Source organism: Chrysemys picta, chromosome 3, assembly GCF_011386835.1.
Source record: "Chrysemys picta bellii isolate R12L10 chromosome 3, ASM1138683v2, whole genome shotgun sequence".
NCBI classification, from domain to species: domain Eukaryota; kingdom Metazoa; phylum Chordata; order Testudines; family Emydidae; genus Chrysemys; species Chrysemys picta.
In genome coordinates, this window is record NC_088793.1 from 85,649,150 (window position 1) to 85,677,003 (window position 27,854).

Sequence of the window (27,854 nt, forward strand, 5' to 3'; positions counted from 1 at the left end):
TGGGTTTTTTACCCACAAAAGCTTATGCCCAAATAAATCTGTTAGTCTTTAAGGTGCCACCGGACTCCTTGTTGTTTTTGTGGATACAGACTAACATGGCTACCCCCTGATACTTGAGATGTGACTATGGCACTGTAGCGGGGTGGTCACCTCCTGCTGCCTTAAAAGGCTTAAAACAGCCCGGGGAGAGGGCTGTGGCAGGGAAGGAAAAGCAGGGCTGATTGGGGAAAGCAGCTTCAGCTGGGGGCCATGCCCCAATCAGGCCAAGGCTGGCTTAATAAGGGCCCTGCTGGCCCTTATAAGAGGGCTGAGGCCAAAAGCCAGAGTCAGACTCTCTCTAGTTTTGAGAGGGAGGAACCTGGCTGCAGGAAGCTGAGAGAAGATACCTGGGGTGAAGCAGGGCTGGGGGAATGCCAAGGAAGCTGGGGAGCTCCGGCCTGGAAACTCTCCAAGCTGTGGCCTAGTGAAAGGCCAATTAGGTGTAGTGGCAGCCCACGGGTAGGCAGAGGCAGCAGGTCCAACCCCCCCTTGCCTATGATGAGCGGCTTTTACACTGCAGTCTGCCCCAGTGAGCGGGGGCTAGATGGTGACTGGCAGTAGCCCATGACTGAGGCAAGGTGGGGATAGAGGGTTGGGGGTTCCCCTGGGTGGGGAGACCCTGATACTGTGGGGGTATTGCCAGGGGGCAGTACCCCAAAGACAAGGGGCACCAGGTCCTGGGAGGGGCACGGGGGCCAGTGGCAGCAGGACACCAGCCTGCAGAGGGTGCTCTGGAGGCTGGAAACACTATTCCCTAAGACGACCAGCAGGAGGTGCCGCACTGCAACAGGCACCTATATGCCCCAGTGTTGCCAGCTGATGCCCTTTGCCCTGGGAACTGAAGCTGCTAATTTCTTAGTAATAGGACTTCCATCATTATAATTTGCACTTTACTCCTCAGATTTCTTCTGCACTGGGACGATGGCTACTGCCTAAAGCCCTGTCTATGTTGTTCTGTTTTAGGTATTTTCCCATCAAATTTGCCCCTTGCAGCAAACTGGACTGCAATTGAGCTTTTTGCTTCCTATACTGAGCTCCTGAAGACTTCTTCGGGGGCTTCTTTTATATTCTACAGGGGAAAACAGATAGTATTAGGGAGCACGATTATGTTCCGCAGTCTTAGAAAGTCATCAAACATTACGTGTTATGCATAGCATAGCCACAGGAGGCTACAACAGTGGTACCCTTAGCTCACCCAACAATATTGTTAATCTATCCAACCACACACTTAGCCCGGCGGAACAGTCTGTCCTATCTCGGGGACTCTCTTTCTGCCCCACCATCCCCAAATAAATCTGTTAGTCTTTAAGGTGCCACTGGACTCCTTGTTGTTTCTGTGGATACAGAACAACATGGCTACCCCTCTGATACATAGCAAAAGAAGTAACCGTATTTCTTTTGTGTTATGTTGATAGGGGATTGATAGATATTTCTGGTGTCTCATTAAATATGTCCTTTTATTAAATTAGTCGCTACTTACACTCTTCAAGTCTTAAAATACAAGTACACTTTCAAAATTACACAATAAAACAAGATTCACAATATCACAGCTAGGCTTTCAGCACAGGTGCCGAGTTCCTGCATTCCTGGGGGTGCTCGACCCCCCACTCCATCCCAGACCCTACCCCCGCTCCACTTCCCACAAGCCCGCACCCCTGCCATGCCTCTTCCTGCCCCTGACCTGCCCCAAGTCCCACCCCCATACCACCCTTTCCCCCAAACCCCTACCCTGCCTCTTCCCATCCCCTCTCCCCTCTTTCTGCCCCCACTCCCTCCAGCGCCTCCTGCACGCTGTTAAACAACTGATCTGCAGAATGCGGGAGGTGCGGGGAGGAAGGGGAGGCACTGATCCGTGGGGCCACTGGCAGGCAGGAGGTGCTGGGAGTGAGTGGGAGGAGCTGATAGGGGGGCTGGTGCTCAGCACCCACCACTTTTCCCCCATGGTTGCTCCAGCACTGGAGCACCCACGGAGTTGGCACCTATGGCTCTCACTTCAGTTTGTTTTTATATCTCACTGACAGACTGGCGATGCCCCACCCCTTATATACCTGTGGGGGCATGGCTGACAACATTCTAGGAGGTTAGAGGAAAATATAATCCTCAAAGTCTGGAAAGTTCCATGTGATTCTACAAAGGGAGCTCCACAACCATCTAGCCTGAATCCCTGTGCACACACAGGCTGTGGAATTTCTCCCACAAACTGGATTCAAGCATATCATAATTAGGAAGTTATCTAATCTCACTTCACAGATTTAAAGCGATGCTGAGTCCATTGTACTGCTTGCTGCCCTTGCTGAAGTATTCTATAAAGGTAAAGAGAGGACTATCTAGGTTGAGGCTGGTCAGTCTGGCACTTTTCATGAGAACATTTTTGTGCATGCAGGTTTCAGCTCCAAAGAGGAAACAGCCATTTGCAAATGTAATTCAAACCCACTGAACAATATGTTTTATTTCCAATATCAAAATCTAGATTCTGCTGATGTACAATGTCCTACTGCTGTTTACAGTACAGAAACCCTGTTACTTAACATAGTACCAGCTACCCAGTGATGGGCAAAGTATTAATCCTAAGTATATTAGATAGAAATAATCACAGCTATAGGATTTTTTATAAAATACTTGTCCTTAGGGATTTTCTGTGCTGCTCATGCTGGGTACCTGCATGTCTGAATCCAACTGCAGTGACTATCACAGACTGCAGTTACATGCTTGTAAGAGGAAGAATGTTTTGCAATAAAAAATGTTAACAGAGAAGACAATGAAAAGGAAGAGAGTTTGGAACAGCAAATTTATCAGTTGGTGTCTTTCATTATGTATATGGCATAGTGAAGGGTTGTTGTGCTTTGGCCAACCTCTGGATAGAATCTATCAGAGAATGTATCTTTCAGCTGACCATATAAAATCACCCATTGTTGTTTTGCAATGTTGTTATAGCCCTGTTGGTCCCAGAATATGAGAGAGACAAGGTGGGTGAGAAGATATCTTTTATTGGACCAACTTCTGTTGGTGGAAGAGACAGAGACAAGTTTTCAAGCTACACAGAGAGGTTTTATTCAGGTCTGTAAGGTAATCAGAGTGTCACATCTAAATGCAGGGTAGAACAGATTGTTAAGCACAGAAGTTAATGCATGTTGTAAGGGACCATTCAAAATGAAATGGCCCATTAACACTTCCACAGTCATAGGACAAAGGAGGTTTTTAGGGTTACACATTGTTGTAAACAGACATAAAACTACTGTCTCTATTGAATCTATACCTCCCACAGCACACCTTTCAAGATCCTTGGGTCTTACCTGTATTGTACCTCACCCAGTGCATCAAATGCCTAAACATCAGCTACCCTGTTTCCCCGAAAATAAGACATCCTCCGAAAATAAGGCCTACTTACAGTTTTGCCTCTCGTTGTAATATAAGGCATCCCCCCGATAATAAGGCATCCACCGATAATAAGGCATTTTTCATTTCTGAAAAATAAGACATCCCCTGAAAATAAGACCTAGCGCATCTTTGGGAGCAAAAATTAATATAAGACACTGTCTTATTTTCGGGGAAACAGGGTATGTGGGTGAAACTAGACAAACATTATGCTCTCAAATGAACTCACACAGAAAAATGATAAAGGACAAAAACACCCTATCACCTGTGGGCAAACACTTTTCACAAAACAAGCACTTGGCTACAGTTCAGAATGTTGCACGCAGTTTTTTCCATTGCTTATAGAATAACATTCCAAAGGTATTACTAGTAGATTTATAATAGCCTACCAATAACTGAAAAGGAGGCCCCAATGATTATAACTTTGCCTTCAAAGAGGAGCCTTCCAGAGCAGCAATGCATTCTCCCACCAGTCGAGCAGCCTCTTTAGCAGTGCCCCTGTGCACTGAAAAGCCACCCGAACCATGTCCATAGTTGTGGACCACGGGCAGTTTTTTCCCATCATGGACCAGTATCTCTTTCTGCAGTCTCACAGCTAACCTGGATGGCCTCAGACCCACCCTCACCTTTATGTCCTGGGCTCTTTGAAGTGAGGGTTCAAGAGCACAACATCTGTCAAATATGTCTTTGCTACTTCTCGGATCTGGGGACAAGCTCCAGTTGTCCTTTTGCCTTGTCCCACCTAATGTTACATTGTGTATTCCTGGATAGATGTAGGTTAAACCATCCCCATCCCGGATGAAGTGATTCACCCAAGGAGCATCGACCTTGAGTACTTGACCTCTGACAGGGTATATCTCCAAGTCACCCATGAGTTCTCTGGATCCAATGCCTGAACAGTTGACAACGATGTCATATTTGCTATGTAGTTCCCACAGATCTTCGATTCGTCTAGCATACACCTGGCTGCCATTTCCTTTCAACCTAAAAAGAAATACTGGAGGTAAAGCATGACAATTAACTATTAATAAATCGCCTTGATTATTTTTACGCAAGTCAAGTAAGTAAGAGACTCTTTAAGATGCAGAAGAATAGAAAATTGAAGAAAAATCAGAGATAGCTAGCACAGGGCTTCTGTTTATGACTTGTCTGATTTGGCTGTTGGAATTAAGACATTGCAAACAAAAGGCTCTTTGTTTGTTTATAAGATTGGACAGGGCAAAATATATCAGGTGTACAAATATTACAGAGATGCTGTGGCAAAAAAACAACGAGATAGCGATCTCATGAATTCATCTTATGATAGCTCCAAAATTGAGCAGTTCATACAGCCTAAGGATGGGCAAAATGTCACTTTTACATCAAAGTATTTATATTAGTAGTAGTATTTTACTATATACATTTCTGAGGTACCTGTTACTTGAAGCCAAATTCATCCCTGATGTCCAGTGCCGTAACAAGGGCGAGGCGAGTGAGGCACTTGCCTCGGGCACACAAAGGGGAGGGGCGCAATCACCTCCTCTCCGCCTCCGCCTCCTCCCCTGAATGCTCCGCCCCTGCTTCTCCGAGCCCCCGCTTCCCGTGAATCAGCTGTTCACGCGGGAAGCCTGGGAGCACGGAGAATCAAATGGCGGCACGCTCAGGCCCAGGGAGGCAGAGGCGGAGCAGAGGTGAGCTGGGGTGGGGAGCGCAGGGCCGGGTCTAACTTTTTTGCCACCGCCCCAAGCAAAAAAAAAAAAAAAAGCGAGGGGGGCAGGCGCTGCCACAGTGCAGCCAGAGGAGCGAGGCGCGAGGGGGGGATGCGGCTGGAGGAGCGGGGGGGGCACAGTGTGGCCGGAGGAGCGGGGGGGAGGGCACGGCATGGCCGGAGGAGCCAAGGGGGAAGCAGCGCAGCCGGAGCAGCAAGGGGGAGGCGCAGCATGGCCGCAGCGCTACCGGAGGAGCCAAGGGAGGGGGACTCAGGATGGCTGCAACGTGGCCGGAGGAGCCAAGGGTGGTGGGGTGGCGTGCCTGGAGGAGCCAAGGGGACACGCGGCCGGAGGAGCCAAGGGAGGGCACGGCACGGTGCGGCTGGAGGAGCCAAGGGGGGGCACGGCCGGAGGAGCGTGGGGGAGGTGCAGCATGTCCACGGCATGCCCGGAGGAGCCAAGAGGGGGTGGGGGGATGCGATTTTATATTCTTGCCTCGGGCGCAAAAATAGCTAGTTACGGCTCTGCTGATGTCACTCTGTCTTCAGGGCTGCTATCAAATATGACACTATTTATAAATGCATAAGGAAGAAAGGAATCAGGCCTCATTTATAGAGAGTGAGATACAGCAGGTATTAACATCAATTCACTCTAGGTGTTTTAAAGTGGCGATCTAATGTAGGATGGGATGAGTTGGCTTAATATCTGTAAAGAGATCTGTTAGACTGCACGTTAGGCATGCACTCCATTCTCTCAACAAAATCTCATCCTCTTCCTGGGGTTTACATTTATTGTTAACTTAAATCTCAACCTAAGCTTCATTTTGAGCATGGCTTAAATGTAGGGTTCTCCCTGCAGGATCAGCTCCTAATCTGTCAAATAGGTAGAGATTAATTCTCTCTAGTGGGATCTCACCCATAGCATTTGAGATTCTGTCATATTTTTTGCAAAAACATGTTAGTACAAAAACTACTAAACATTCTGCAGAATTCAGACAAGGTAGGGGGAGAAAGTTTGTGAACTGTGACATTAAAGCTAGCCTAGAAAGAGGATGTGGTAAATGCTTTTGTGCTGCCACGGCAAGGTACATAAATATTGTTCAGATCACTTGGGTTTGCAAAATAGTTACATATTTACTATGCTCTTTCCTGGTACCCACAAAGAGGGGGTGGAAAACTTTATCATCTTATTAGACTACATCCTTTGGGAAATGAGAAGAGTCTGAAACAGGAATAAGGAAGCAACAGAAGCCTTTGTGGCGAAGCAGCCTGACAGATACTAAATGGAGTCGCAATTTAGTTGTTCCTCAGTACAATTTTCAGTATCAGTTAAGCAATGAAACATGATAAGGCTTGTGTTCCTGTGAGATAGTACAGAAGTCAGATAGCACTGGCAGCACAAGAGTACTCCCACTTATGCTTGCTGCTAAAAACATGAAATGTTATTCCATGTGGTTCAATGGCATGGAACATAATCAAACAAGCTGAGGGATTATCTGGCAATTTGTTCCAAGATGTAGATACACGTTTTACTACCTAACCTCAAATCACCTTGTATCCAGTCACTATGCCTGTGAAATGACAAACATTATTTGCTCTTTTTAAGTGCATTTAAATGGATTATACATACACATTATCGGATCTGTTTTCTGACTCTGCTAAAATTCTTTGAAATTGATGTGACTTGAGGAGAACTGGTCTTCAGAAGGAAAAAAATAAACTGTAAGACTTTTTTCTGCACAGGCATAAATTTTAAAGACTTCATGTGTGCCAAGCATTTTGCACATGCAAATATTTCTGTAAGGTTTTCTACAAGATGATAATACAGAAAGATAGTACTTGGATTATTTTTACTCCTTTCTGCTCCTGATTCCAGAATGGTTTGTGAGGTTAGTTGGGCAGAAGAGAGGTTTTTGACCAAATCAGAGATGAATTGGCCCAGCCAATTCTGAAATACAGAGATTGGAACAGGAGGCATTTCCACAGATTTTCAAATTCTCCTGACAATTTTTGTCATTTCATAGCTCAAAACCAGTGAGGCTAGAGGCTTCAAAACATCACCTTTGGTTTGTGGCAAACGGCTTGCAGAGCACTAGCTTCTTTTACCATTTTCAAGAGCTGGTGGGATGTATTTTGGAAGTTACAGACTGGCAAATGAGAAACATCTGAATGTTCATTTGACTAGTGGCAGAGAAAAGACAGAAGATAACACTCTTTCCACTCCACTAGTATCTCTGGAGGATGTTAAACAGAAGCTACTAAAGTTAGAGATTTTTAAATCAGCAGGTCCCGATGGCTTGCATCCAAGAGTTTTAAAAGAACTGTCCGAGGAGCTTGTTGGACCATTAATGCTGATTTTCAATAAGTCTTGGAGCACTGGGGAAGTTCCAAAAGACTGGAAAAAAACTAACATTGTACAGTTTTTAAAAAGGGCAAGTGGGATGATCTGGGTACTTATAGGCTGTACGCCTGACAGTGATTCTGGACAAGATAATGGAGTGGCTGATACCAGACCCAATTATAATGAATTAAAGGAAGTTAATGTAATTAATGCAAATCAACATGGTGCAATATACGTAGACTTCTGTAAGGTGTTTGTCCTGGTGTCACATGACATTTTTATTAAAAAACTAGAATGATATAAAATTAACATGGCACACATTGAATGGATTAAAAGCTGGCTAACTGATGGGACTATTTAGAAAAGCTGGACATGCACAAGTCCATGGGTCCAGATCTAATGCATCCAAGGGTGCTGAGGGAGTTGGCTGATGTGATTGCAGAGCCATTGGCCATTATCTTTGAAAATTTGTGGCGATCGTGTGAGGTCCCGGATGATTGGAAAAAGGCAAATATAGTGCCCATATTTTAAAAAGGGAAGAAAGAGAACCCGGGGGACTACAGACTGGTCAGCCTCACTTCAGTCCCCAGCAAAATCATGGAGCAGGTCCTCAGGGAATCCATTTTGAAGCACCTGGAGGAGAGGAAGGTGATCAGGAACAGTCAATATGGATTCACCAAGGGCAAGTAATGCCTGACCAACCTGATTGCCTTCTGTGATGAGATAACTGGCTCTGTGGATATGGGGAAAGCGGTGGATGTGATATATCTTGACTTTAGCAAAGCTTTTGATACGGTCTCCCACAGTATTCTTGCCAGCAAGTTAAAGAAATATGGATTGGATGAATGGACTATAAGGTGGATAGAAAGCTGGCTAAACTGTCAGACTTAACATGCAGTGATCAATGGCTCAATGTCTAGTTGGCAGCCAGTATCAAGTAGAGTGCCCCAGGGGTGGGTCCTGGGGCCGATTTTGTTCAAGATCTTTATTAATAATCTGGATGATGCGATGGATTGCACCCTCAACAAGTTCGCAGATGACACTAAGCTGCGGGGAAAGGTAGATACTCTGGAGGGTAGGGATAGGGTCCAGAGTGACCTAGACAAATTGGAGGATTGGGCCAAAAGAAATCTGATGAGGTTCAACAAGGACAAGTGCAGAGTCCTGCACTTAGGAAGAAAGAATCCCATGCACCGCTACAGGTTAGGGACCGACTGGTTAAGCAGCAGTTCTGCAGAAAAGGACCTGGGGATTATGAGAAGTTGGATACGCGTCAACAGTGTGCCCTTGTTACCAAGAAGGCCAACGGCATATTGGGCTGTATTAGTAGGAGCATTGCCAGCAGAACGAGGGAAGTGATTATTCCCCTCTATTCCGCACTGGTGAGGCCACACCTGGAGTATTGTGCCCAGTTTTGGTCCCCCCACTACAGAAAGGATGTGGACAAATTGGAGAGAGTCCAGCGGAGGGCAATGAAAATTATTAGGGGGCTAGGGCACATGACTTACGAGGAGAGGCTGAGGGAACTGGGGTTATTTAGTCTGCAGAAGAGAAGAGTGAGGGGGGATTTGATAGCAGCCTTCAACTACCTGAAGGGGGGTTCCAAAGAGGATGGAGCTCGGCTGTTCTCAGTGGTGGCAGATGACAGAACAAGAAGCAACGGTCTCAAATTGCAGTGGGGGAGGTCTAGGTTTTATATTAGGAAACACTTTCACTAGGAGGGTGGTGAAGCACTGGAATGGGTTACCAAGGGAGATGGTGGAATCTCCATCCTTAGAAGTTTTTAAGACCCGTCTTGACAAAACCCTGGCTGGGATGATTTAGTTGGTGTCTGCCTGCTTTGAGCAGGGAATTGGACTAGATGACCTCCTGAGGTCTCTTCCAACCCTAATATTCTATGATTCTATGATAGGTGTCAAAATGTAATTGTAACTGGGGAATTGTCATTGAACAGGTCTGTTCACAGTGGGGTCTTGCAAAAATCTGTTCTTGGCCCTACACTATTTAACATTTTATCAATACCGGAAGAAAACATAAAATAATTACTAATAAAGTTTGAAGATGACACAAAAATTGGGGGAGTGGTAAATAATGAAGAGAACAGAATAATGAAGAGACTCAAAGCAATTGAAATCGTTTGGTAAGCTGAGCGCAAACAAACAATATGCATTTTAAAATGGCTAAATGTATACATACAGGAACAAAGAATGTAAGTTATACTTTCAGGATGGGGGACTGTATCCTGGGAAGCGGTGACTCTGAAAAAGCTTTGGGGGTCGTTGTGGATAATCAGCTGAATATGAGCTCCCGATGTGATGCTGAAGCCAAAAGAGCTAATGCGATCCTAGGATGTATAAACAGGAGAATCTTGAGTAGGAGTAGAGAGGTTATTTTACCTCTATATTAGGCTCTGATGCAACCACTGCTGGAATACTTTGTCCAGTTTTGGTGCCCACAATTCAAGGAGAGTGTTGATAAATTGGACAGGGTTCAGAGAAGAGCTACGAGAATGATTCAAGAATTAGAAAACATGCCTTAAAATGACAGACTCAAGGAACTCAATCTATTTAGTTTAACAAAGAAAAAACTAAAGGGTGACTTGATTACAGTCTGTAAGTACCTATATGAGGAACAAATATTGAATAATGGGCTCTTGAATCTAGGAGAGAAACATAATCCAATGGCTGGAAGTTGAAGCTAGACAAATTCAGACTGGAACTAGGGGGGTTGGGGGCAGGAATTTAACAGTGAAAGTAATTAACCAGTAGAACGATTTACCAAGGCTTGCAGTGGATTCTTCATTGCTGACAAATTTTAAATCAAGAGCAGATGTATTTCTAAAAGATCTTCTGTAGGAATTATCCGGGGGCAGTTCTATGGCCTGTGCTACATAGGAGATCAGAGGAGATGATCACAATGGTCCCTTCTGGCCTTACAATCTATGAAAGGACAGGACCAGGAATATGGCTGCTCTCAAGAAATCAGCTTTCCACATCCAAATCTTGCAGGATTCCCCATGTAAATGTATGTGGATCATGTCATCCATAAGATAGTTTCCCCCAATGCACAGTGAATGCCTCCTTTGAAGAGATTGATTGAGCCATTAAGACACAGTCCTGCATTGAGAATGGTGCTGAATTGCCCAGCAAGAGCTCCAGAATGTATCATCTACCTGTGCGTTATCTGCAGGGGGACTGCAGCTGCAGTACCTGAGCCAGCCTGGTGTAAGGTTTATAGGCTCCTTGGTGCACTTAGCCAGCTGTTTCACTGATGTAGGAGAAGGACCATGGTTCCTTTCCCACTTGGGGAGGCTAATGCTTCTGTGGATATTCACCTGGCTGGAGGTGTCTTTGCACTCAGGACTGAAATTACCCTGTCATTGCATGCAGATACAAGAAGGGGAGGCTTTGTGCACTTTCTGCTCCCTTGTGCACCAACCCAGTAGGGAGCCTCTAAGGCACCGTTTCCCAAACTTGGGACGCCGGTTGTTTAGGGAAAGCCCTTGTCAGGCCGGGCCGGTTTGTTTACCTGCCGCGTCCACAGGTTCGGCCGATCGCGGCTCCCACTGACCATGGTTTGCTGCTCCAGGCCAATGGGAGCTGCTGGAAGCAGCCCAGGCTGAGGGACGTACTGGCCGCCGCTTCCAGCAGCTCCCATTGGCCTGGAGCAGCGAACCACAGCCAGTGGGAGTCGCGATCGGCCAGACCTGCGGACGCAGCGGGTAAATAAACCGGCCCAGCCCGCCAGGGGCTTTCCCTACACAAGCGGCATCCCAAGTTTGGGAAACACTGCTCTAAGGGGATAGTTTTGGAAGATTTTGAAAACGTGGGGCCTTATTCTCATTTACATTAAAGCCACTTCATACCACTCTGACCATGTAATGGGGCGTTAAAATGATAAATATAACATTCTCCCACTTTTAGATATCTGTACACTACCAGAGTTGTGAAAAACAGCCTTAGGTTTAATGAAACTCATTCCCATGGCCTTTAAATTCTTGCAAAAGAGGATATATGTGTAACCCAGGGGTAACTCACAGAAGATCAGTCTCCATTTCTCCCAGAAAGGAAAGAAAGATTTTAACATCCATTAAATCAAAGGAATATTCCCAACGCTTTCCTTTCAGGAAATATCAGCTACACCCATCAAAACAAACCTTTTCTCCAACCATAGCAGATAGGACGGGCAGTCACATTTCAGTGTAGTAAAAGCCTGACCAAATCTGTGCTGTGGAAATTTCTTCAGCTCCTCTTCAGTCATTGAGCGAAATCCCAGGACAACATCAGACCAGAATGGTAACACTTCATCAGGAATGGTTTTAAAGATCTGCCAGCTAAAGGACATGGAAGAGAAGAGGCTAGACTTAGACACGCTCACATTCATGTGACACAATTCATTTTGATCTTAGTTTAAAAGTATTAGCAATAATCTTCCATTGGTCAGCAGGATCTCTAGAGTTTAGACAGATAGAAGGTAACAAAGTAAAAGACCTCACAGATGATAATTATTTAATTGGCCATAAGGTTTAGGGGAGTCTTAGTAGGACTTGGACCTAGAGGTGAGGGTAGAATGAGGCTTGGGGTAATTGAGCCAAGTTAAAAATCATAAAGGGGGGGGGGGTGCGCCAGGGAAAATAACAGGATAACACAGGATTAAATACATTAAATGCAGTGAGCGGAGGGATAGGGGAAATAGCAGTCCAATGTGTCCCGTGTCCTCTTATTTTCATGGTTCTCATTTAAAACTAAAACTGTGCTGGAGAATGACAACACGGGCCATTAAAACCACATCCTTTCTGTGCTCCACTTACTCTCCAGTCTTGAATCTTGTTGCAGAGATTCTAAATTAATCCCCAGGAATTCACTAACTAAATTCCATACCGAGTTAAATTTAGAGATGGGCTAAAATCCAGATCTGCATCACAATACCACTGCTTGGGCCCACCTCCAGGTAAGGTACAAAGCTTGCTCTCCTTCAGAGTTTAAACTCTGGAATTCCTGCCTGTTGCGCGGAGGTGCGGCCTCCCTCAGATGCGGATGCAGAGGGAACAACACAGGCTGCCTGGTGAGAGGAGCCAGGAGGGCCACACCCCACACGCTGGAAGCAGAGGGGCGGGACAGAAAGGGGAGCTATAAAAGGCTGGCCCAGCTATTCAGTTGGGAGGAAGCTGCTGGAGGAGATAGATGCTTCTTCCCCGCTGCCGGAGGCGAGCACCAAGAACTGCTGTTGCCCAAGAGACCAGCGTGAGCTTCCACAGAGTCCTGGCGCAGAGGAGCTGCTACCACTATCCCTGGCAGTGTACCCAGAGGAGATTGAGGACGACCCCTGGATCCAGAGAGAGAAAGAAGGAAGCAACCCAGGGGAACCAAGCCGTAGTCTGTTAGAGGGCGAGCCTGAAACCAGGTCAGTGTGTTGCGGGCGGACCCCCGCTCACCCAGTGGTGGACTACTCTGCCACTGTTAGGGCCCTGGGTTGGGATGCAGTGGAGTTGGGTGGGCCCACACCACCCCACCCCTGGGGTGACAGTACTCCCCCTCCGTAGGCCAGGAGACCTGTGCTCCTCTGCTCACACCAAACCTAAAGCGGCTCCGGGGTTGCAGCGGCGCGCACCAGGGCCAGGACAGGCTCCCTGCATGCCTGCCCCGGCCCCGGCCCCGCGCCGCTCCAGGAAGCGCTGCGGCCCCTGGGGGAGGAGGGGCAGAGGGCTCTGCGTGCGCTGCCCTTGCCGCGCCTCCAGGTACCTCCCCCGAAGCTTCCATTGGCCGCGGTTCCCCATTCCCAGCCAATGGGAACTGTGGGGGGTGGGGGGGCAGTGCCTGGAGGCAAGGGCAGCGCACGTGGCACCACAGGGGGCAATCCCGCAGGCTGGATCCAAAGCCCTGAGGGGCCGGATCCGGCCTGTGGGCCGTAGTTTGCCCACCCCTGATTTAGAACCACCATGGTAATTACTCCGGGTCCACACTACCCCCCTTCTGTTGGTGGCGCACATCCTCACCAGGAGCGCTTCCACCCTCTTAAGAAGGCCGAGAGGAGGGGGCTCCATGCGCAGCTCCATACCAGGAGCCCGGCTGCCCCCACCCCTCCCAGGCTCCTGGCTTCCCACTCTCCCATGGGAGCCTGGCTGCCCCTAGGGCTCTCAGCTCCCTGCTGGGAGCCAGAGCAGCTGCTGGGCTCCTAGGGGACAGTGGGGAGCTGGGTGGCAGCCTGGCTCAAAGTGGAGAACCCAGGGGCAGCTGGGCTCTAGCTGGAGTCCCCCCAACCTGGGGTGACAGCCCGAGCTGTGAGCTGGGTGTTCTTTTCAATTTCACGGTTCCAGCACAGAGCCGTGAAATTGATAAGAATGACAGCCAACAGCCGATGTATGTAACCTGCAGTGTCTACACAGACACTGCATTGCTCTAACTACACCGACATAAGCCCGACGTCTCTTGTGGCGGTGGAGTTATGTCGGTGTAGTAGGGCACTTACATCAGCAGGAGCAAGGCTGTAGTGTAGACACTGATATAATTCGGTCGACATAAGCTGCCTTACATCGATCTAACTCTGTCCTGTCGTGTAGACCAGGCCTGACTCAGGCTCTCTTTCCAAAGGCTACAAGCTTCTTGGCTGCATCTTCATGCAGTACCTGATCATACTTTCTTCCAGGTGACAGCAAAGCCAAAGATTTGAGTAGACAAATCTTTGTGGGTATGATGGGAAGCAAACATACTGTGTTTTATACTTAGTTACCATACCTGAAGGATCCTACAATGTTCCATCTCCTGTTACTAAAGGAGGAGGAATGTAGGGAAAATATGGGCTACAACTTACATTTAAGAGACACCAGCCCAGAGTGTTTTGTTTGTGTGAGCCTTTGAATGATTTTTGCTTGAAAATTCGCTTCATGTAATCAAATGCTTCTTAACACTGTAGCTCCTTTTGAATATGGGTCACAAGAGAGACTCCAGAGAAAGACTGTCCAGATGGAGTGTCACCCTTGCCTATTACAGTATATAGCATAAAAATACTAAAAACCTATTTTGAGTTCCTTTCTTACCCAGACACCAGATTAATGCCAGCATCTGAAGCCTCCGATGAATTATTGATTTCAAAAAGATAGTCGAAGGTCTCCCTAAACCACTGCTTCTGCTGATGAATTGGTATGCCTGTACATTTGAAATAAAGCAAAAAACTGAAATGGAGGGTGAAGGTAGATCAGGAAAAGACTCCCCTACCCGCATCAGCTGAGAAAGGCAGGCATCAGAGAAACCAAGAATAGTAAATTTTCTACACTGGTAAAACGTTGGACATGACCAGGTAAAAGTATACACTGTACTGAACTAGGGTTATCATATTTCGGCAAGTAAAAAAGAGGACGGGAGGCGCCCGCCCCTAGCCCCACCCCTGCCCCTCCCACTTCCCACCCACCCCCCCAGAACCCCCAACCCTCCCCCCACTCCTTGTCCCCTGACTGCCCCCTCCTGGGACCCCTGCTCATAACTGCCCTCCAGAACCCCACCCCCTATTTATGTACAGGCGTGACTACCTGCCCTTTCCTGGTTACTATACGCGGCCAGTCCGCATCCACATCCAGTAGTTAAAATAAATAAATAAATAAACTAATAATTTAAATTGGAATTTCATCCATTAATAAGTATTTATTATATAGTTTAAACCATTCTATTGAAGGGCAGATATTAAATAACACTAAATATGTTAATGTTCAAAACAATATTAAAAATTTGAAAATTTAGAGCATGGAAACCAAAATAGCTAAAATTTAGTTTTGGCAAGATACACGGAATGGAAACTCCGGGATCTTTACCTGTCACTGAATATAGCCATCATACCAATAGTGGAATATAAAACAAGTCTACATATACTCTCCTTAAAATTTTTACTTCTGTCCATTCCCAATAATTGTAACAAATCATTATTCCCTTCACTCCACTTGCCACGCGCCCCAAGCACAAAACCAAAGAAGTGGATATTTTTACCTCCCGTTAAGTTTTTAATTTCTTCCTCTAACTCAAGATAATAAGCCACCTTCTCACTGTGGGCTTGTTCCAAACTTCCGGCATTATCCTCCCATCGCACTGTAACATCAACCACCACTGCTGTATCTCCTTTTATAAATATAATATCCGGCTTTCTTAACTCACCCTTACTATTTCTCAAATGGGGCTCTATCATTGCCTTCCACCCTAATTTACCAACCTTATCCACAACTGCAGACACTACTCTATTATGCCTTTTTATCCTAGCATTCTTAGTCTTATAACATTGTCCTGAGATATGGGGAACAGTCTCCCGCACTTTACCGCACCATCTACAAAGAGCATTCACACCTCCTCTTCCTCTTGCTAATGTCTCCCTAGTAGGATAAATATTTGCCCTAAGCTGCAATGCTGTGATATACGCTGACGATTTAACTTTACTAGAGTTTCTAAAAATCGAATTACTAATTAAATCATTTTTAAAATATTTTATCCCTATTCCCTGACATCTCAGTTCCGACCATCTTAAAAATTCCTCTTCCCTCCATTTCTTGGGATGAGATGTTACTGCACTAAATGACAATATTTTATCCACAAGATTTTCTCCTGCATATAGATAAGATAGGTCCATCCAATCATCTCTCGAGACAATATGTCTCCTCCATTTACGAATTAACATATTTGGGATTTGCACACTAAACTTAGTGAGAGCTAAACCACCATCCCTACCTCTAGAATAAAATATCCCATCTGTGGTACACTGAGGTAAATGTAAAATCTCTTTAACTATTTTTCTAACTAACACATCAAGATCGTCTAAAAGATTAAAAGGGGGTTCTATTAAAAGAAGATTATAAAATAGCTTCGGTAAGATGTATGTCTGTAAAATTAATATTTTTTGGGCCGGTTTTAATGGGGCCTTAATTAAATTCTCACTCCAATCTTTCAATTTTTCTTTAAGTACCGGTCCCCCTACACCTATCCAGGGATCTATTCTAGCCCCTAAATATTTTTCAAAATCCCCTGGTTGAACATATTCAATCTTCTCTGACCCTATCTGCCAATTATCCTTAGGATTAACTACATAGGTTTTATGTTTAGTTAAAATATGAAAGCCTTTCGTTTTCTTCACATTAACAGAGAGATTAGTATTTTTACAAAACTCCTCTAAGATACCCAAATTTTTGATCATTCCTTTATATGAGCTACTTAAAATTGCCACATCATCGGCAAAAGCCAATGACGTGACACTATTACCCTTAACATAAAAACCACTTCCTTCTACTTCTAATCTAGTTAAAAGGGGATCCATAGCAATATTAAACAAAATTGGGGACAACGGGTCACCCTGCTTGACCCCCCCTCCTAATTAAAATAGACTCAGTAGCTTCATCACCCACCCATACCCTAGTTGTGCAATTATCATAAAGGTCCCTAATAATATCTATAAAATGTTCATCTATACCAAATCTTCTCAACCCGGCTATTATATGTCCGTGTCCCACAGAATCAAATGCTTTAGCCAGATCTACGAACACTATTGCAATTTCATTCCCATTTCGTTTAGCCCCTTTAATCAAATTATCTAATATAGCAATATTTTCCTCACACCCAGGGGCGGATATAAACCCTTTTTGTCTACTACATATCTTAACTGTTTCCACCAGTCTTTTTGCTAATATTTTGGTATAGATTCTAATCCAAACTGACCCAATTGTCAATGGTCTCCAAGATGTTAACTTCTTCATTTCCTCCTCATCTTGTGTCTTTGGTATTAAAATCGTTCTATTTTTCTTAAATTCATCTGGTACCTGTCTATTTAGAAACCATATATTAAAAATTTTTTGTAAGTATTAAGGAGTCTAAATTAAAAATATCCCACAAATTGCTCACTTTTACTTTATCTGGGCCAGGAGCACTATCTTTTCTTATTTCTGTTAAAGCTATTCTAATCTCATCCACAGAGATCGGACTCATTAATATATCATTATCCGCATTCTCTGTGGATGATGGCCACCCTATCATATTACCATGTCCAATTGTTCCCAAAATATTTACATAGTATTCCTCAATTTCTTTCATAGGGATAGCACACTTAGCCTTATCTGGCTCTCCCATTATAATGCGAGTCAATCTTCTTCTATCCTTATCAAATAATTGTTGATAGAATTTATACTTAGCTTTCTTTGTAGCATATCTCCTAATTGCATTAAATTGCTTCCTTCTCCCCTCCTTTCTAATCTTCCCTTTTCCTTTATTCCTCAACTCTATTTGACTTTCATTTCTAGGGTCCTGTCCCTCTACTAATGAATAACATAATTTTTCCAACATTGCCCATCCGAGAGCTTTTGTTAAATCCTCCTTTAATAATCCTTCAATTTCCCCTAAACTATTTATTATTTCTCTTCCCTCCCTACTTTGTTTTCCCCGTTTACATATTTTCTCCACTAAATCCACTTCTGGATGTCCTTTTAGTGGGAAAATCCTCTCTCTTGGGGGCGGAATTTCTAATATATTTACTCTAATGTCCTCTACCTCAGTCACTTCCTCCCTATCTCCTGTTACCACTAACTTCTTCTTTGCTAATTCTCGTCTTTTATCTGATATTTGTTTATTCGTTTTGGTCCTCATCTCGCTCTCAATACATTTATTTATATTCCTTTTCCCAATATATTTCCTTTCCAACTGTATAAGCTGCGCAACCTCATCTTTAGTCCATATACGAGATCTAGTCGATCCCTCTTTGATCTTACTTTTAGCAGCCATATCTTCTTTTCTTTGCTCATTCCTCACAGCAGGGTGTCTATGTCTACAGTGTTGGCTCAATCCAGATCTAGTATGAAAACCAAGCCCACAGACCGAGCACGTATGGCTCTTCATTGGGGTATCCGCCTTCTTGGGTATGCACTTGGGGTAGTGGCAAGCTATATTATGATATTGAGAAGATTTTCCACATTTACTACATACAACTCGTATGGCTTTACTTTTATGAACCACATTAATGTGTTTGGCCCATTTACCAAATGTTGGTAATATCTGGGGACATATTGGACAATTAAAACTATCAACGGGATACTCTAAATAAAAAACCCCATCCTTCCACGAACTACTTTCTAATATATTTATATTACTACCAATACTGTTAAGATCCTTATTACGATCCCTATTAAAATCAGTACTTGATTCCCTAACATATGGATCATCAAATGTACTTAAATACTTAAAATCTGGATTAAAACTGTCCATAGTTAAATCATTAAAAGTGTCCCTTGTAAAAACCATCGGTAAGATAGATAAAATCTCCTCACCATGATCATCACAAACATTCTCCTCTACCTCCTCTCCATGCTCCACTGGGAGGACTTGATTCTCACTCTCATTCTCATGAGACTTCATTATAGTCCACACCATTTTATCCATTGGTCCAGCGACCCTGATCACACCCCTAATATATTTAACACTGTCAGCCGGGGCATCAAAGCCAACAGCGGGGGCGTTATTAACCCGGTCCAGCGCCAATCCGGTATAAAAATATAAATTACTTTTTTCCATAGCTAAAAGATTTACCCTTCTCAGGGGGAAACTAACCCTTTCCAGGGGGAAACTAACCCGTACCTGGGGGAAACTTACCCTTTCCAGGGGGAAACTAACCCGTGCCTGGGGGAGACTACCCTTACCAGGGGGAATCTAACCCTTACCAGGGGGAGTCAACCCGTACCTGGGGGAGGCTACCCTTACCAGGGGGGCATCCATGTGGCACCATATGGGGCTGCCCAACCCCGTCCCACACCCCACTGAATGTGGGATGTGGGTTCGTCCTCCGCAATCCGCCTGGCTATCCAAGCCAGTTACCGACTCTCACCACGAGGAGGTAGCGGTTGGACTTGCAATCCAGAGGCTTTGCAATCCTAAACCTCCCTGTTCCTTGTCCCCTAACTTCCCCTTCCTAAGACCCCCCACACCCTAACTGCCCCCCAGGACCCTACCCCCCTACCTGTACACTGACTGCCCAAAACCTTATCCACACCCCCACCAGAAAGCTCCCCCCCCCGAACTCCCGACCCCCCCCCCAATCTCTTGACTGCCCCCTCCAAAACCTCCCTACCCCTTCTCCAACCCCCTGGCTCCCTTGTTGTTGGCCTTCGCCTAACGGCTCTGTGAACTTGCTCAGGAACGGCCTGAGCCATTCGTCCCAGCAGGCTGGGCAACAGTGGAGGGGGGACGGGGGAGGAGCTCCAGACTGCCGGAGGCGATCTGCGAATGCAGGGAGGGAGGGAGTGCTCTCAGCTGCAGGGAAGAGGAGGGGGAAGTGGAGGAGGGGCTCTCTCTGGCTGTTGGAGCCCCATATAAGTGGCACCATCCGGCTGGCTGCCCTGTTAGCCGCGCGTGCTCTGTATGGGGGGGAAGTCCGGACATTTACAAATTCCCCCCGGACGCTACTTTTAACTCAAAAAGCCGGACATGTCCGGGGGAATCCGGACGAATGGTAACCCTAACTGAACAGACAAAATGCATGGGAATTAAACCCGTATTTTGGTATTTGTAAAGTCCAGTGCTATAAGGTAATACATGCCTCCTATAAGGTGCTAATTACCCTCAACTCCCAAGGACTGCATTGGTCTTCAAAGGGAGATTACAGCGCTCAGCAGCTTGCAGTATTGGGCCCTTGCTCCCCTGGACACTCACAGGATTCAGAGATTCACTGCTTCTAAAGAATCAGTGCACCTCAGCTTACCAGTTCCACCTCAGATCACCATTCCATTTAACACACAGCACTTAACACACAGCACAGACATGGGTATAGTGAAATCAAGTATACGTTTATTTAACAGAGCAGAAAGATTCAAGTAGCAGCAAGTGGAAGTATTGGAAACAAATGGTTATATATAAAACAAAATCATAACATGCATTCTAGAGCCTAGACTTAATTAACAAGATACTCTCATGTCTTGCTCATCCAAAATCCCTGTAGCATTTTACAGCCAGGTTTGGCCTTGACCCTCATCTCATGAGACAGACAAACTGTCTGCTTGCCTCCTAGGCAAAGGATCTTGTGTGTTTCCTTGTACTCGCAGATATACCCTAATAACTCTTTGTCTTTAGTCTTAAAGCAGACACCCATCCTGTTTATTTCATCCTGTGAATTTTCTCTCTTTTATATTTCACAATCTCTTCTTTTGTGCATGGCTCAGTATGCAATTAGGGCTACATGGTGAGGCATACAATACACACTACGCACATAACCAGACAGAGAGATAGGTGTCTGCTGCCTCCTTCCTGAAAGGAACATTTCCGGGGTAGGAAACTTCCTGGTGACCTGCCTTAACTCCAAGACCTTGAGAATATAACTTTTAGTATAGATACATAACTTTTTAAATTTTATCCATACATACATTTCACAATGACTATGATAACCAGTGGGCTACAGATTCTTGGTATAGACCTCACATGTCACTCTTCGGTGACCTATTATGCATATATCCAACCAGGGGATTCCTGTATAATCGTATGCAACCACTGTGCTCTCTGCTGATTGGCATGAAGAGATGTCTGTCTGTCTGTCTGTCTGTCTCTCTCTCTCTCACACACACACACACACACACAAAAATATGTAGAGCCTTAAAGAGCTGAAAATATCTCCAAACATTTTAGGACTGAAAATGGAACAAGAACAGGTGACTAAGTATCAAAACACTGGGGTTTTTCTCAGCATAATTTATGATTGTTCAGAAAATAAAGACTGCAGACATATATTCTAAACTAATCAGATACAAACACTATCATTAAGTGGAATAATATATCTTCAGTATCATCTGAAGAACAAAGTTTAAACACTGAAAAATAGTCCTGCTGCAAAAACTTTAATCCACATCATTCTGAAGTTTGAGCTATGAGCAGGGTTGGCTCCAGGCACCAGCTGAGCAAGCTGGTGCTTGGGGTGGCAGATTGTTTGAGGCGGCATTCTGCCCAATCCTAGGGCGGCACGGCCACTTTTTTTTTTTTTTGTTCCATTCCGGCCGGCCTGGGGGGGGGGGGGGGGGGGCGGGGGCGGTGTGGAGAACCAGAGCGCCCTGCAGGGCAGTCCTCTTCCTCCCCTCCCCGCCGACCGGAGCGGAGCCCTCGTGGCAGGCGGCAGGAGGTGGTACAGCGGGAGGGGCCACGTGGCAGCGCCCTTCTCTCTCTCTCTCCCTCCCCGCCCCAGCCAGTCCCCTTGCACCCGCGCTCTGGCCGCGTCGCAGGGTTTTTTTTTGGGGGGGGGGGTTGTTTTGCTTTGCCGTTCTGGCCGCCCCGTTTTTTTTTTTTTTTTGCTTGGGGCAGCCAAAAAGCCAGAGCCGGCCCTGGCTATGAGCTGAGCAGAGGTTTCACTCACCTTGATAAGTGTGTGGAATAAGCATTCCAGCTGCTACATCGCTCGTTGTGTTGGGAGTAAATTTGTCCGAAATTACAGTCACAGAGCACTTGGAGATAGATTCTGAAATGTACACTGCTGTTGAGAGGCCAATCAACCCAGCACCAACAACTGCAATCTTTTGTTTAGCCATATGCTAGGAGGAGAGAGAGGAGGAGGGGAGAAAAGAATTCCAACAGGTTATTTAAGGTGCCACATCCAATGCAATTTTTTTAAAATCCTTTCTTATTAGTTCTGCGATCTATTGTGAACAAGAGACAGAAAATACAATAGGGCTGGATCCCACAAACCTTTACATTTGTGAGTACAGTAACTCCTCATTTACCATCCTCCCGCTCAACGTTGTTTCGAAGTTATGTCACTGCTCCATTAGGGAACATACTCGTTTAAAGTTGTGCAATGCTCCCTTATAACATTATTTGGCTGACTTTACAAGGGAGCATTGCACAAGTTCCTCTTCTCCGCCTCCTCCCCCTCCCTTCTTCCCAGCGCTTCCCCCGCCGCCAAACAACTGTTTGGTGGTGCTTAGGACTTTCTGGGAGGGAGGGTGGGAGGGAGCAAGTGAGAGGGGAAGCAGCCCCCCCCCCCCCGGCAGGCAGGGCCACCCAGAACACAGGGGCTTTAGAGGCTGCAGGGCCCTGGGCTAAGGGGGCACCGGGGCCCTGGCCTGCAACTCTAAAGCCTCTTTCAGAATGCGACCCGACCCTGCGAGAACGGGCCGGAGCACTCAGGAGCAGGGGCAGCCACGTAGCCAGCGGACAGAGAGAAGCGGTGCTTTCCCCTCCAAAGCCGGCTGGAGAGAAGCGGCGCTTTGAAGGGGAAAGCCCAGGGCCCTGCAGCCCCTAAATCCCCTGCATTCCGAGTGGCCCTGCCTGTGGGGGGGGGGGGGAGGGGGAGAGGGGTGGCAGTTCCCAGAATTGCAGCTCCCAGAATCGTGGCCATGGGGGCGGTACTGCGCTGCGCAGAGTTACCTGCACACCCCCTGCACCAAACAGGAGGTGCCCCAGGTAAGTGCTCTGCATCTCCTGCCTGCCCCAGCCCTGAGCCTCCTCCCGCACCCGCACCCTGAGTGCCCTCCCACACGCTAACTCCCTCCCAGACCCTGCACCCAACCCTGAGTGCCCTCCCACACCCTAACTCCCTTCCAAACCCTGCACCCCCAGCCCTGAGCCCCAGGGGCAAGGCAGGGGCACCTGCCCACCATAGTACAGTACAGTACTGTACAGTATATAATGCCTTTTGTCTGCCCCCAAAAAATTTCCTTGGCACCTAACCCCCCGCATTTACATTAAACCTTATGGGAAAATTGGATTAGTTTAACATTGTTTCGCTTAAAGTTGCATTTTTCAGGAACATAACTACAACGTTAAGAAAGGAGTTACTGTAGTCCCACTAAAGACCACAGGACTATGTGGACAAATAAGGTCTATTCCTGGGCATAGGGCTTTCCAGGATTAGGGAAAATGGAATTAAAATATTTACAATTGTCAGCATTGAGAGAGATCAGGCAAGTTAAGGCCTAAACATTGAAGCAAAACACAATATAGAAAAACAAATATTAAGAGTAGGGTTTCAGATATAAGATGGAAAATGCCTTTGTCTAGCATATGATCTAGTTGATTCTTTGTCTCAGAGAATGGTTTACCTGCTGATTTTTGTCCCATAAAATAGACTTGACATTAAATGCAATGCATAGTTTTTCAGGGTATAGAATAACTGCTTCTATACTTCCATCCAAAAATTGTTTGCAGGGAGATGTTAATCCCTGTTGTCTTGATTATGCCTTGGGAGGGGTATGGGGGGAGGAAGAGACGGGTGTAAAATCCTTTTGTGCTTTGACATTGTTAAGAATATATTTCTGGCCCTAGTGTTAGAGTGACAACAATGGCTCCAGTCCAATGCCTCCCTCCAACAAGGGGTATGCATAAAAAGTCTGTGATCTAGATCACAGATTAATGGGTCCTCCTCTGTATGTGAGGGTACAATCCTGAGCACCCACTGCTCCCATTGACCTCAATAAGAATTGCAGGTGTTCAGGACACAGCATAAACCAAGGAACGGTAAGTCTATCAAGCCAAGAGGACCTGATGCCCCTTGGGCAGTCTAAGCATATGCCCATTCCTTGCTCTGACTGTATTTTTAAGCTGTTTAGTGTCTTTGGAGCACTTACATGTACTTAATATTTAATTTACTTTTAGTTAATATTTACACATGAGAAGCAGGTTCTTTTCTTGCATGTTCTATTCAAGTTTCTGATCCTTGCACCTGGCAATCTAGTTTTTGGTGATGATTCCCCCAGTTTTACCCTCTATCGCAGTCTCAGGAGTTTATAGTTTGGCACCTCCTGTTAACAGTAGCCCCTGAAGCTATCTGATGGATTTGATCAGATCCTTGGCTGAAGATCATAGTCCCTTGATATTGCTTTTCCATTCTGGAAAACTGTGCCTACAGTGTTGCGATCTAGGCTATAAAAAGGTCCAACGTTTCCATTTGTAAGTTAGGTTTTAGGCATTGTTTATTTCTCTTGTTGATGCCAGTGTAGGTAACAGAAATTGTGGGGGATTGGAAGGTCCTGCTTGTTTATTACATCACTGCTTGGACAGCTCCCTGCTACCCAACATTAATTTTTAGTTACTTATAATGTTATATTTCTGTAGGGTCATGGTGCTCTTTTAGGACCAGATAGTGCCTGGCTGTTGTGCAGGTTTGCAAGAGAGGAAGAAACCTTTACCCCTTCAATTGCATCCTCTTTGAACAGTTACAATCCCAGCTCTCCTTCTCTGGGACTTGCTTGTGCTTCTTTCTTTATTTTTAATTCCCCACCCTAGTCAGCCAGAGGGAAGGTGGTAAACAGCACACTTAAAGACTTCAGTTCTAGCAGTACATGGACCCAAACCAGAACGCCAGAGCTGAATCATCACTCCAACCCTAAATTTGGAAAAATTCTGAGATGGACAGAAGCTTTGCAACTCAGGACCATCTGCACATAGAAACTGCCAGGTTACTGGACCTGTACGAACCAGAGATGTTTGCAAAAGAGGAAAACGATTTAGTGAAAAATTGCAAAATTTCACCATTGTTGCCATTTTTCAGGGCAATGTATCCATTTTTACTAAAATATTATCTAACATTTTCTGAAAGTTTTCATTGACCAAAATCCCAGTTTTTAGTAAGAACACGGGTTTGGGTAAATAAAGCATTTTGATAACTACTTCAAAAATGATGTCAGTAACAAAATTACTGAATGTTAACAATTTTTGCAAAAAGGAATTGGTTTTGGAAAAAAAAGTAATTTTTAAAATGGGGGGGGGGAGAGTCATTTTTTAAATTAAACTTTTAATGCCAAAAAAAAAAAAAAAAGAAAGAGAGAGAGAGAAAAGAAAGCCCAGCTCTAGTGGAAACATTGTTCTCCTATCAGCAGGTTCAAAGAGCATCTTGGGTCTCTGCAAAACATTTGTCCTTACAGGATCCTGCTCCTCCATTGTATATACCAGGGATCGCAAACACGCAGCCCGCGGGCCTTCCCTGTGGCCCGCCAAGCTCCCTGCGCCCCCCCCCATTACTTCCGGTCGCCGTCAAACTCCCCTCACCCCCGCGTTATTATATGTGGCAGCTAAGCTCCCCGCGCACTGCTCCCCAATGTTTGGGGCCAGGTCTCTCCCCCGGCCCCGCCTGCTGCCCCCACGCACCTCCCCCGAGTGTCCCCTGGGCTCACTTGCTGCCATTTCACTGCCCCGGAGCCTGCAGCTCACGCTCTGCTCTGCCGGCTTCCGGCATCACTTGCTGCCGCAGGGTCCTAGTGCCCCCCTCTCCTAGGGAGCGGGCAGGCTGCCCTTCCCCTGCCCTCGTCCTGAGCCTCTCCAATGCTCCCAAACCCCTCATCCCCAGCCCCACAGCCCTCACCCCTGCACCCCCTCCTATCCCCAAACTCCATCCCAGAGCTGCACGCCCACTCCCTGCCCCAGCCCGGAGCCTGCATCCAGCACCCCCACCCCTGCCCCAGCCCAGAGCCTGCACCCAGCACCCAAACTCCATCCCAGAGCTGCACGCCCACTCCCTGCCCCAGCCCGGAGCCAGCATCCAGCACCCAAACTCCATCCCAGAGTCTGCACCCCAGATCCCCTCCCCCATCCAAACTCCCTCCCAGAGCCTTAGGCAGGTGGGGATGGAGTTTGGGGGGGGCAGGTTTTGGGCACCACCAAAATTTCTACAAACCTGCCATCCCTGGAAGAGGCAGAGCAGGGGGGGGAGTGGTGGTGTAGCCCAGTGCAGTGGGGGGGGGGGGCTTTACTGAGTGTATATATTTTATTAAAACTGCTTGGAGGAGGAGGTGGAGAAGAAACGGGGCAGGGGCAGGGCCTCATGGAAGGGGTGGAGTGGGAGCGGGGCCAGGGGCAGCTAGGGGGAGGTGTCAGTGATGCAGCCCTCGGGCCAATGCACTAGTCCTCATGTGGCCCTCACAGTCATTTGAGTTTGAGACCCCTGGTATATCTCCATCATCCACCAGTTGGAGAACTAACCCTGATTCCTCCTCCGTTGTCCTGTCTGACACTCACTGATTCTAACGAGCCATGGCAGAGACTGAATTTCTGAATTGACCTCCTCGTAGCCAGGACAGAAAGATGAGAGAACCAGGCCAGGAAAGGCTCAGGTTTGACCATAATTTACCCTCTCCAGACAGGGTTTTATTACACAGAAGTTGAATTGACACCAGCTTGCAGCCCCCTGCTGGGCAGTCTCTGCTAATTGGGCTCCAATGGATTGCTTTAAAGCCGTCCTCCGCTGATGGAAACAGCAGGGAGGGCAACAGGGCAACAACTATCTGCCCTGCCTGGGAGGGAATGCCCCTTAGGGTGCAGCTGTCCCTGCTGGTGAGGATTTATATATGCATCTTCCACACATCTACTCTCCTCCACCAATGCAGATGAATCAAGCTCAGAGGGTTGATTGATTAATTTAACGTGTTCATTAACAAGCATTTCTGTAGCACTCGCCACTGCAGTTCATGAAAGTCAAGAGTCAGTCCTCCAACACACCAAAACTAAGGGCACGTCTTCACTAGCAATGAGGTGTGCTCACCGGAGGTGTGCTCCCAGGTGGAGCTTTTAACTGCACAGGATTAGGGTGGAAGTGAGTTTTTAGGAGGAAAGGTGGGGCTCCCAGATTGTGCCCCTGCGGCTGGGAATCAGTATGTTGTTTAAAAATAGAGGCAGGGTGATTAAAATAAGAAAGGGCTAGTAATTAAATTAAGGAACTGGAAGTCCTTAGATGAGCTTGTAAAACAGGAATCCTTTTGGGGCGGGAGGGGTAGGGTGTTGGAGAACACAGGGGACTCAGAAGAAATACAGCCAAGCCCTCAGAGCCAAGTTTACATTCAGAAAGGAGAGAGATTTGAGGGGTGAAGGTGAAAAGAAGGGGCCAAAATCTAGGGAAGGGATAGCAGTGGTATAGAGAAGTTCCACTCTACCCCTGGTACTTATGTGGCCCCATCATCACAACATCTGAGTGCCTTGCAGTGTCTAACCTATTTCTCCTCACAGCCCCTCGGTGCTGTAGATGTAGAACATTGCTGTTATCCCCATTGTACAGATTCAGCACTAAGTCAGAGAAAGACTAAAGGCCAGATTTTCAAAGGTATTTAGGCACCTAGTGGGATTTTCAAAAGCACCTAGAAGGTTAGGTGCTTTGTAAACCTCACTAGATGCATAGCTGCATCTTTGGGTGCCTAAAAACCTTTGAAACTCTGTCCCTAAGGCCTTGGCTACACTTGGGGATTAACAGTGCTGCCACAGCAGTGCTGTGAAGCACGAGTGTAGTCGCACTGCCAGCGCTGTGAGAGCTCTCTCGCAGCGCTGCAAGTACTCCACCTCTCCGAGGGGAATAGCTTGCAGCGCTGCGAGCACTGATTACACTGGCGCTTTACAGCGCTGCACTCGCTGCGCTCGGGGGGGGGGGCATGTTTTCATACCCCTGAGCACAGCAAGTTGCAGCGCGGTACAGCACCAGTGTAGCCAAGGCCTAAGGCAC

At 46.4% G+C, this 27,854-nt stretch overlaps 1 protein-coding gene across 5 annotated transcripts in view; it reads right to left on the reverse strand.

Annotated features, from left to right (window-relative positions):
• Positions 1-3,006: 3,006 nt before the first annotated feature.
• The window catches only part of DDO (D-aspartate oxidase), a 30,702-nt gene continuing 5,854 nt past the window's right edge, over positions 3,007-27,854 (reverse strand). Inside the window, exons 1-5 of one of the 5 annotated variants that reach the window (XM_005287622.4) lie at positions 25,543-25,677; positions 21,789-21,963; positions 14,479-14,587; positions 11,599-11,775; positions 3,007-4,398 (exon numbers count right to left, since the gene is read on the reverse strand). In XM_005287622.4, coding sequence (XP_005287679.2) covers positions 3,831-4,398; positions 11,599-11,775; positions 14,479-14,587; positions 21,789-21,960 — 1,026 coding nt within the window. In that variant the 5' untranslated portion in view covers positions 21,961-21,963; positions 25,543-25,677 and the 3' untranslated portion in view covers positions 3,007-3,830. Of the gene's footprint in view, positions 4,399-11,598; positions 11,776-14,478; positions 14,588-21,788; positions 21,964-25,516; positions 25,678-27,854 lie in introns of those variants that run through there. The other 4 variants (XM_024102457.3, XM_005287621.4, XM_065590249.1 and 1 more) reach the window with 4 other exon arrangements.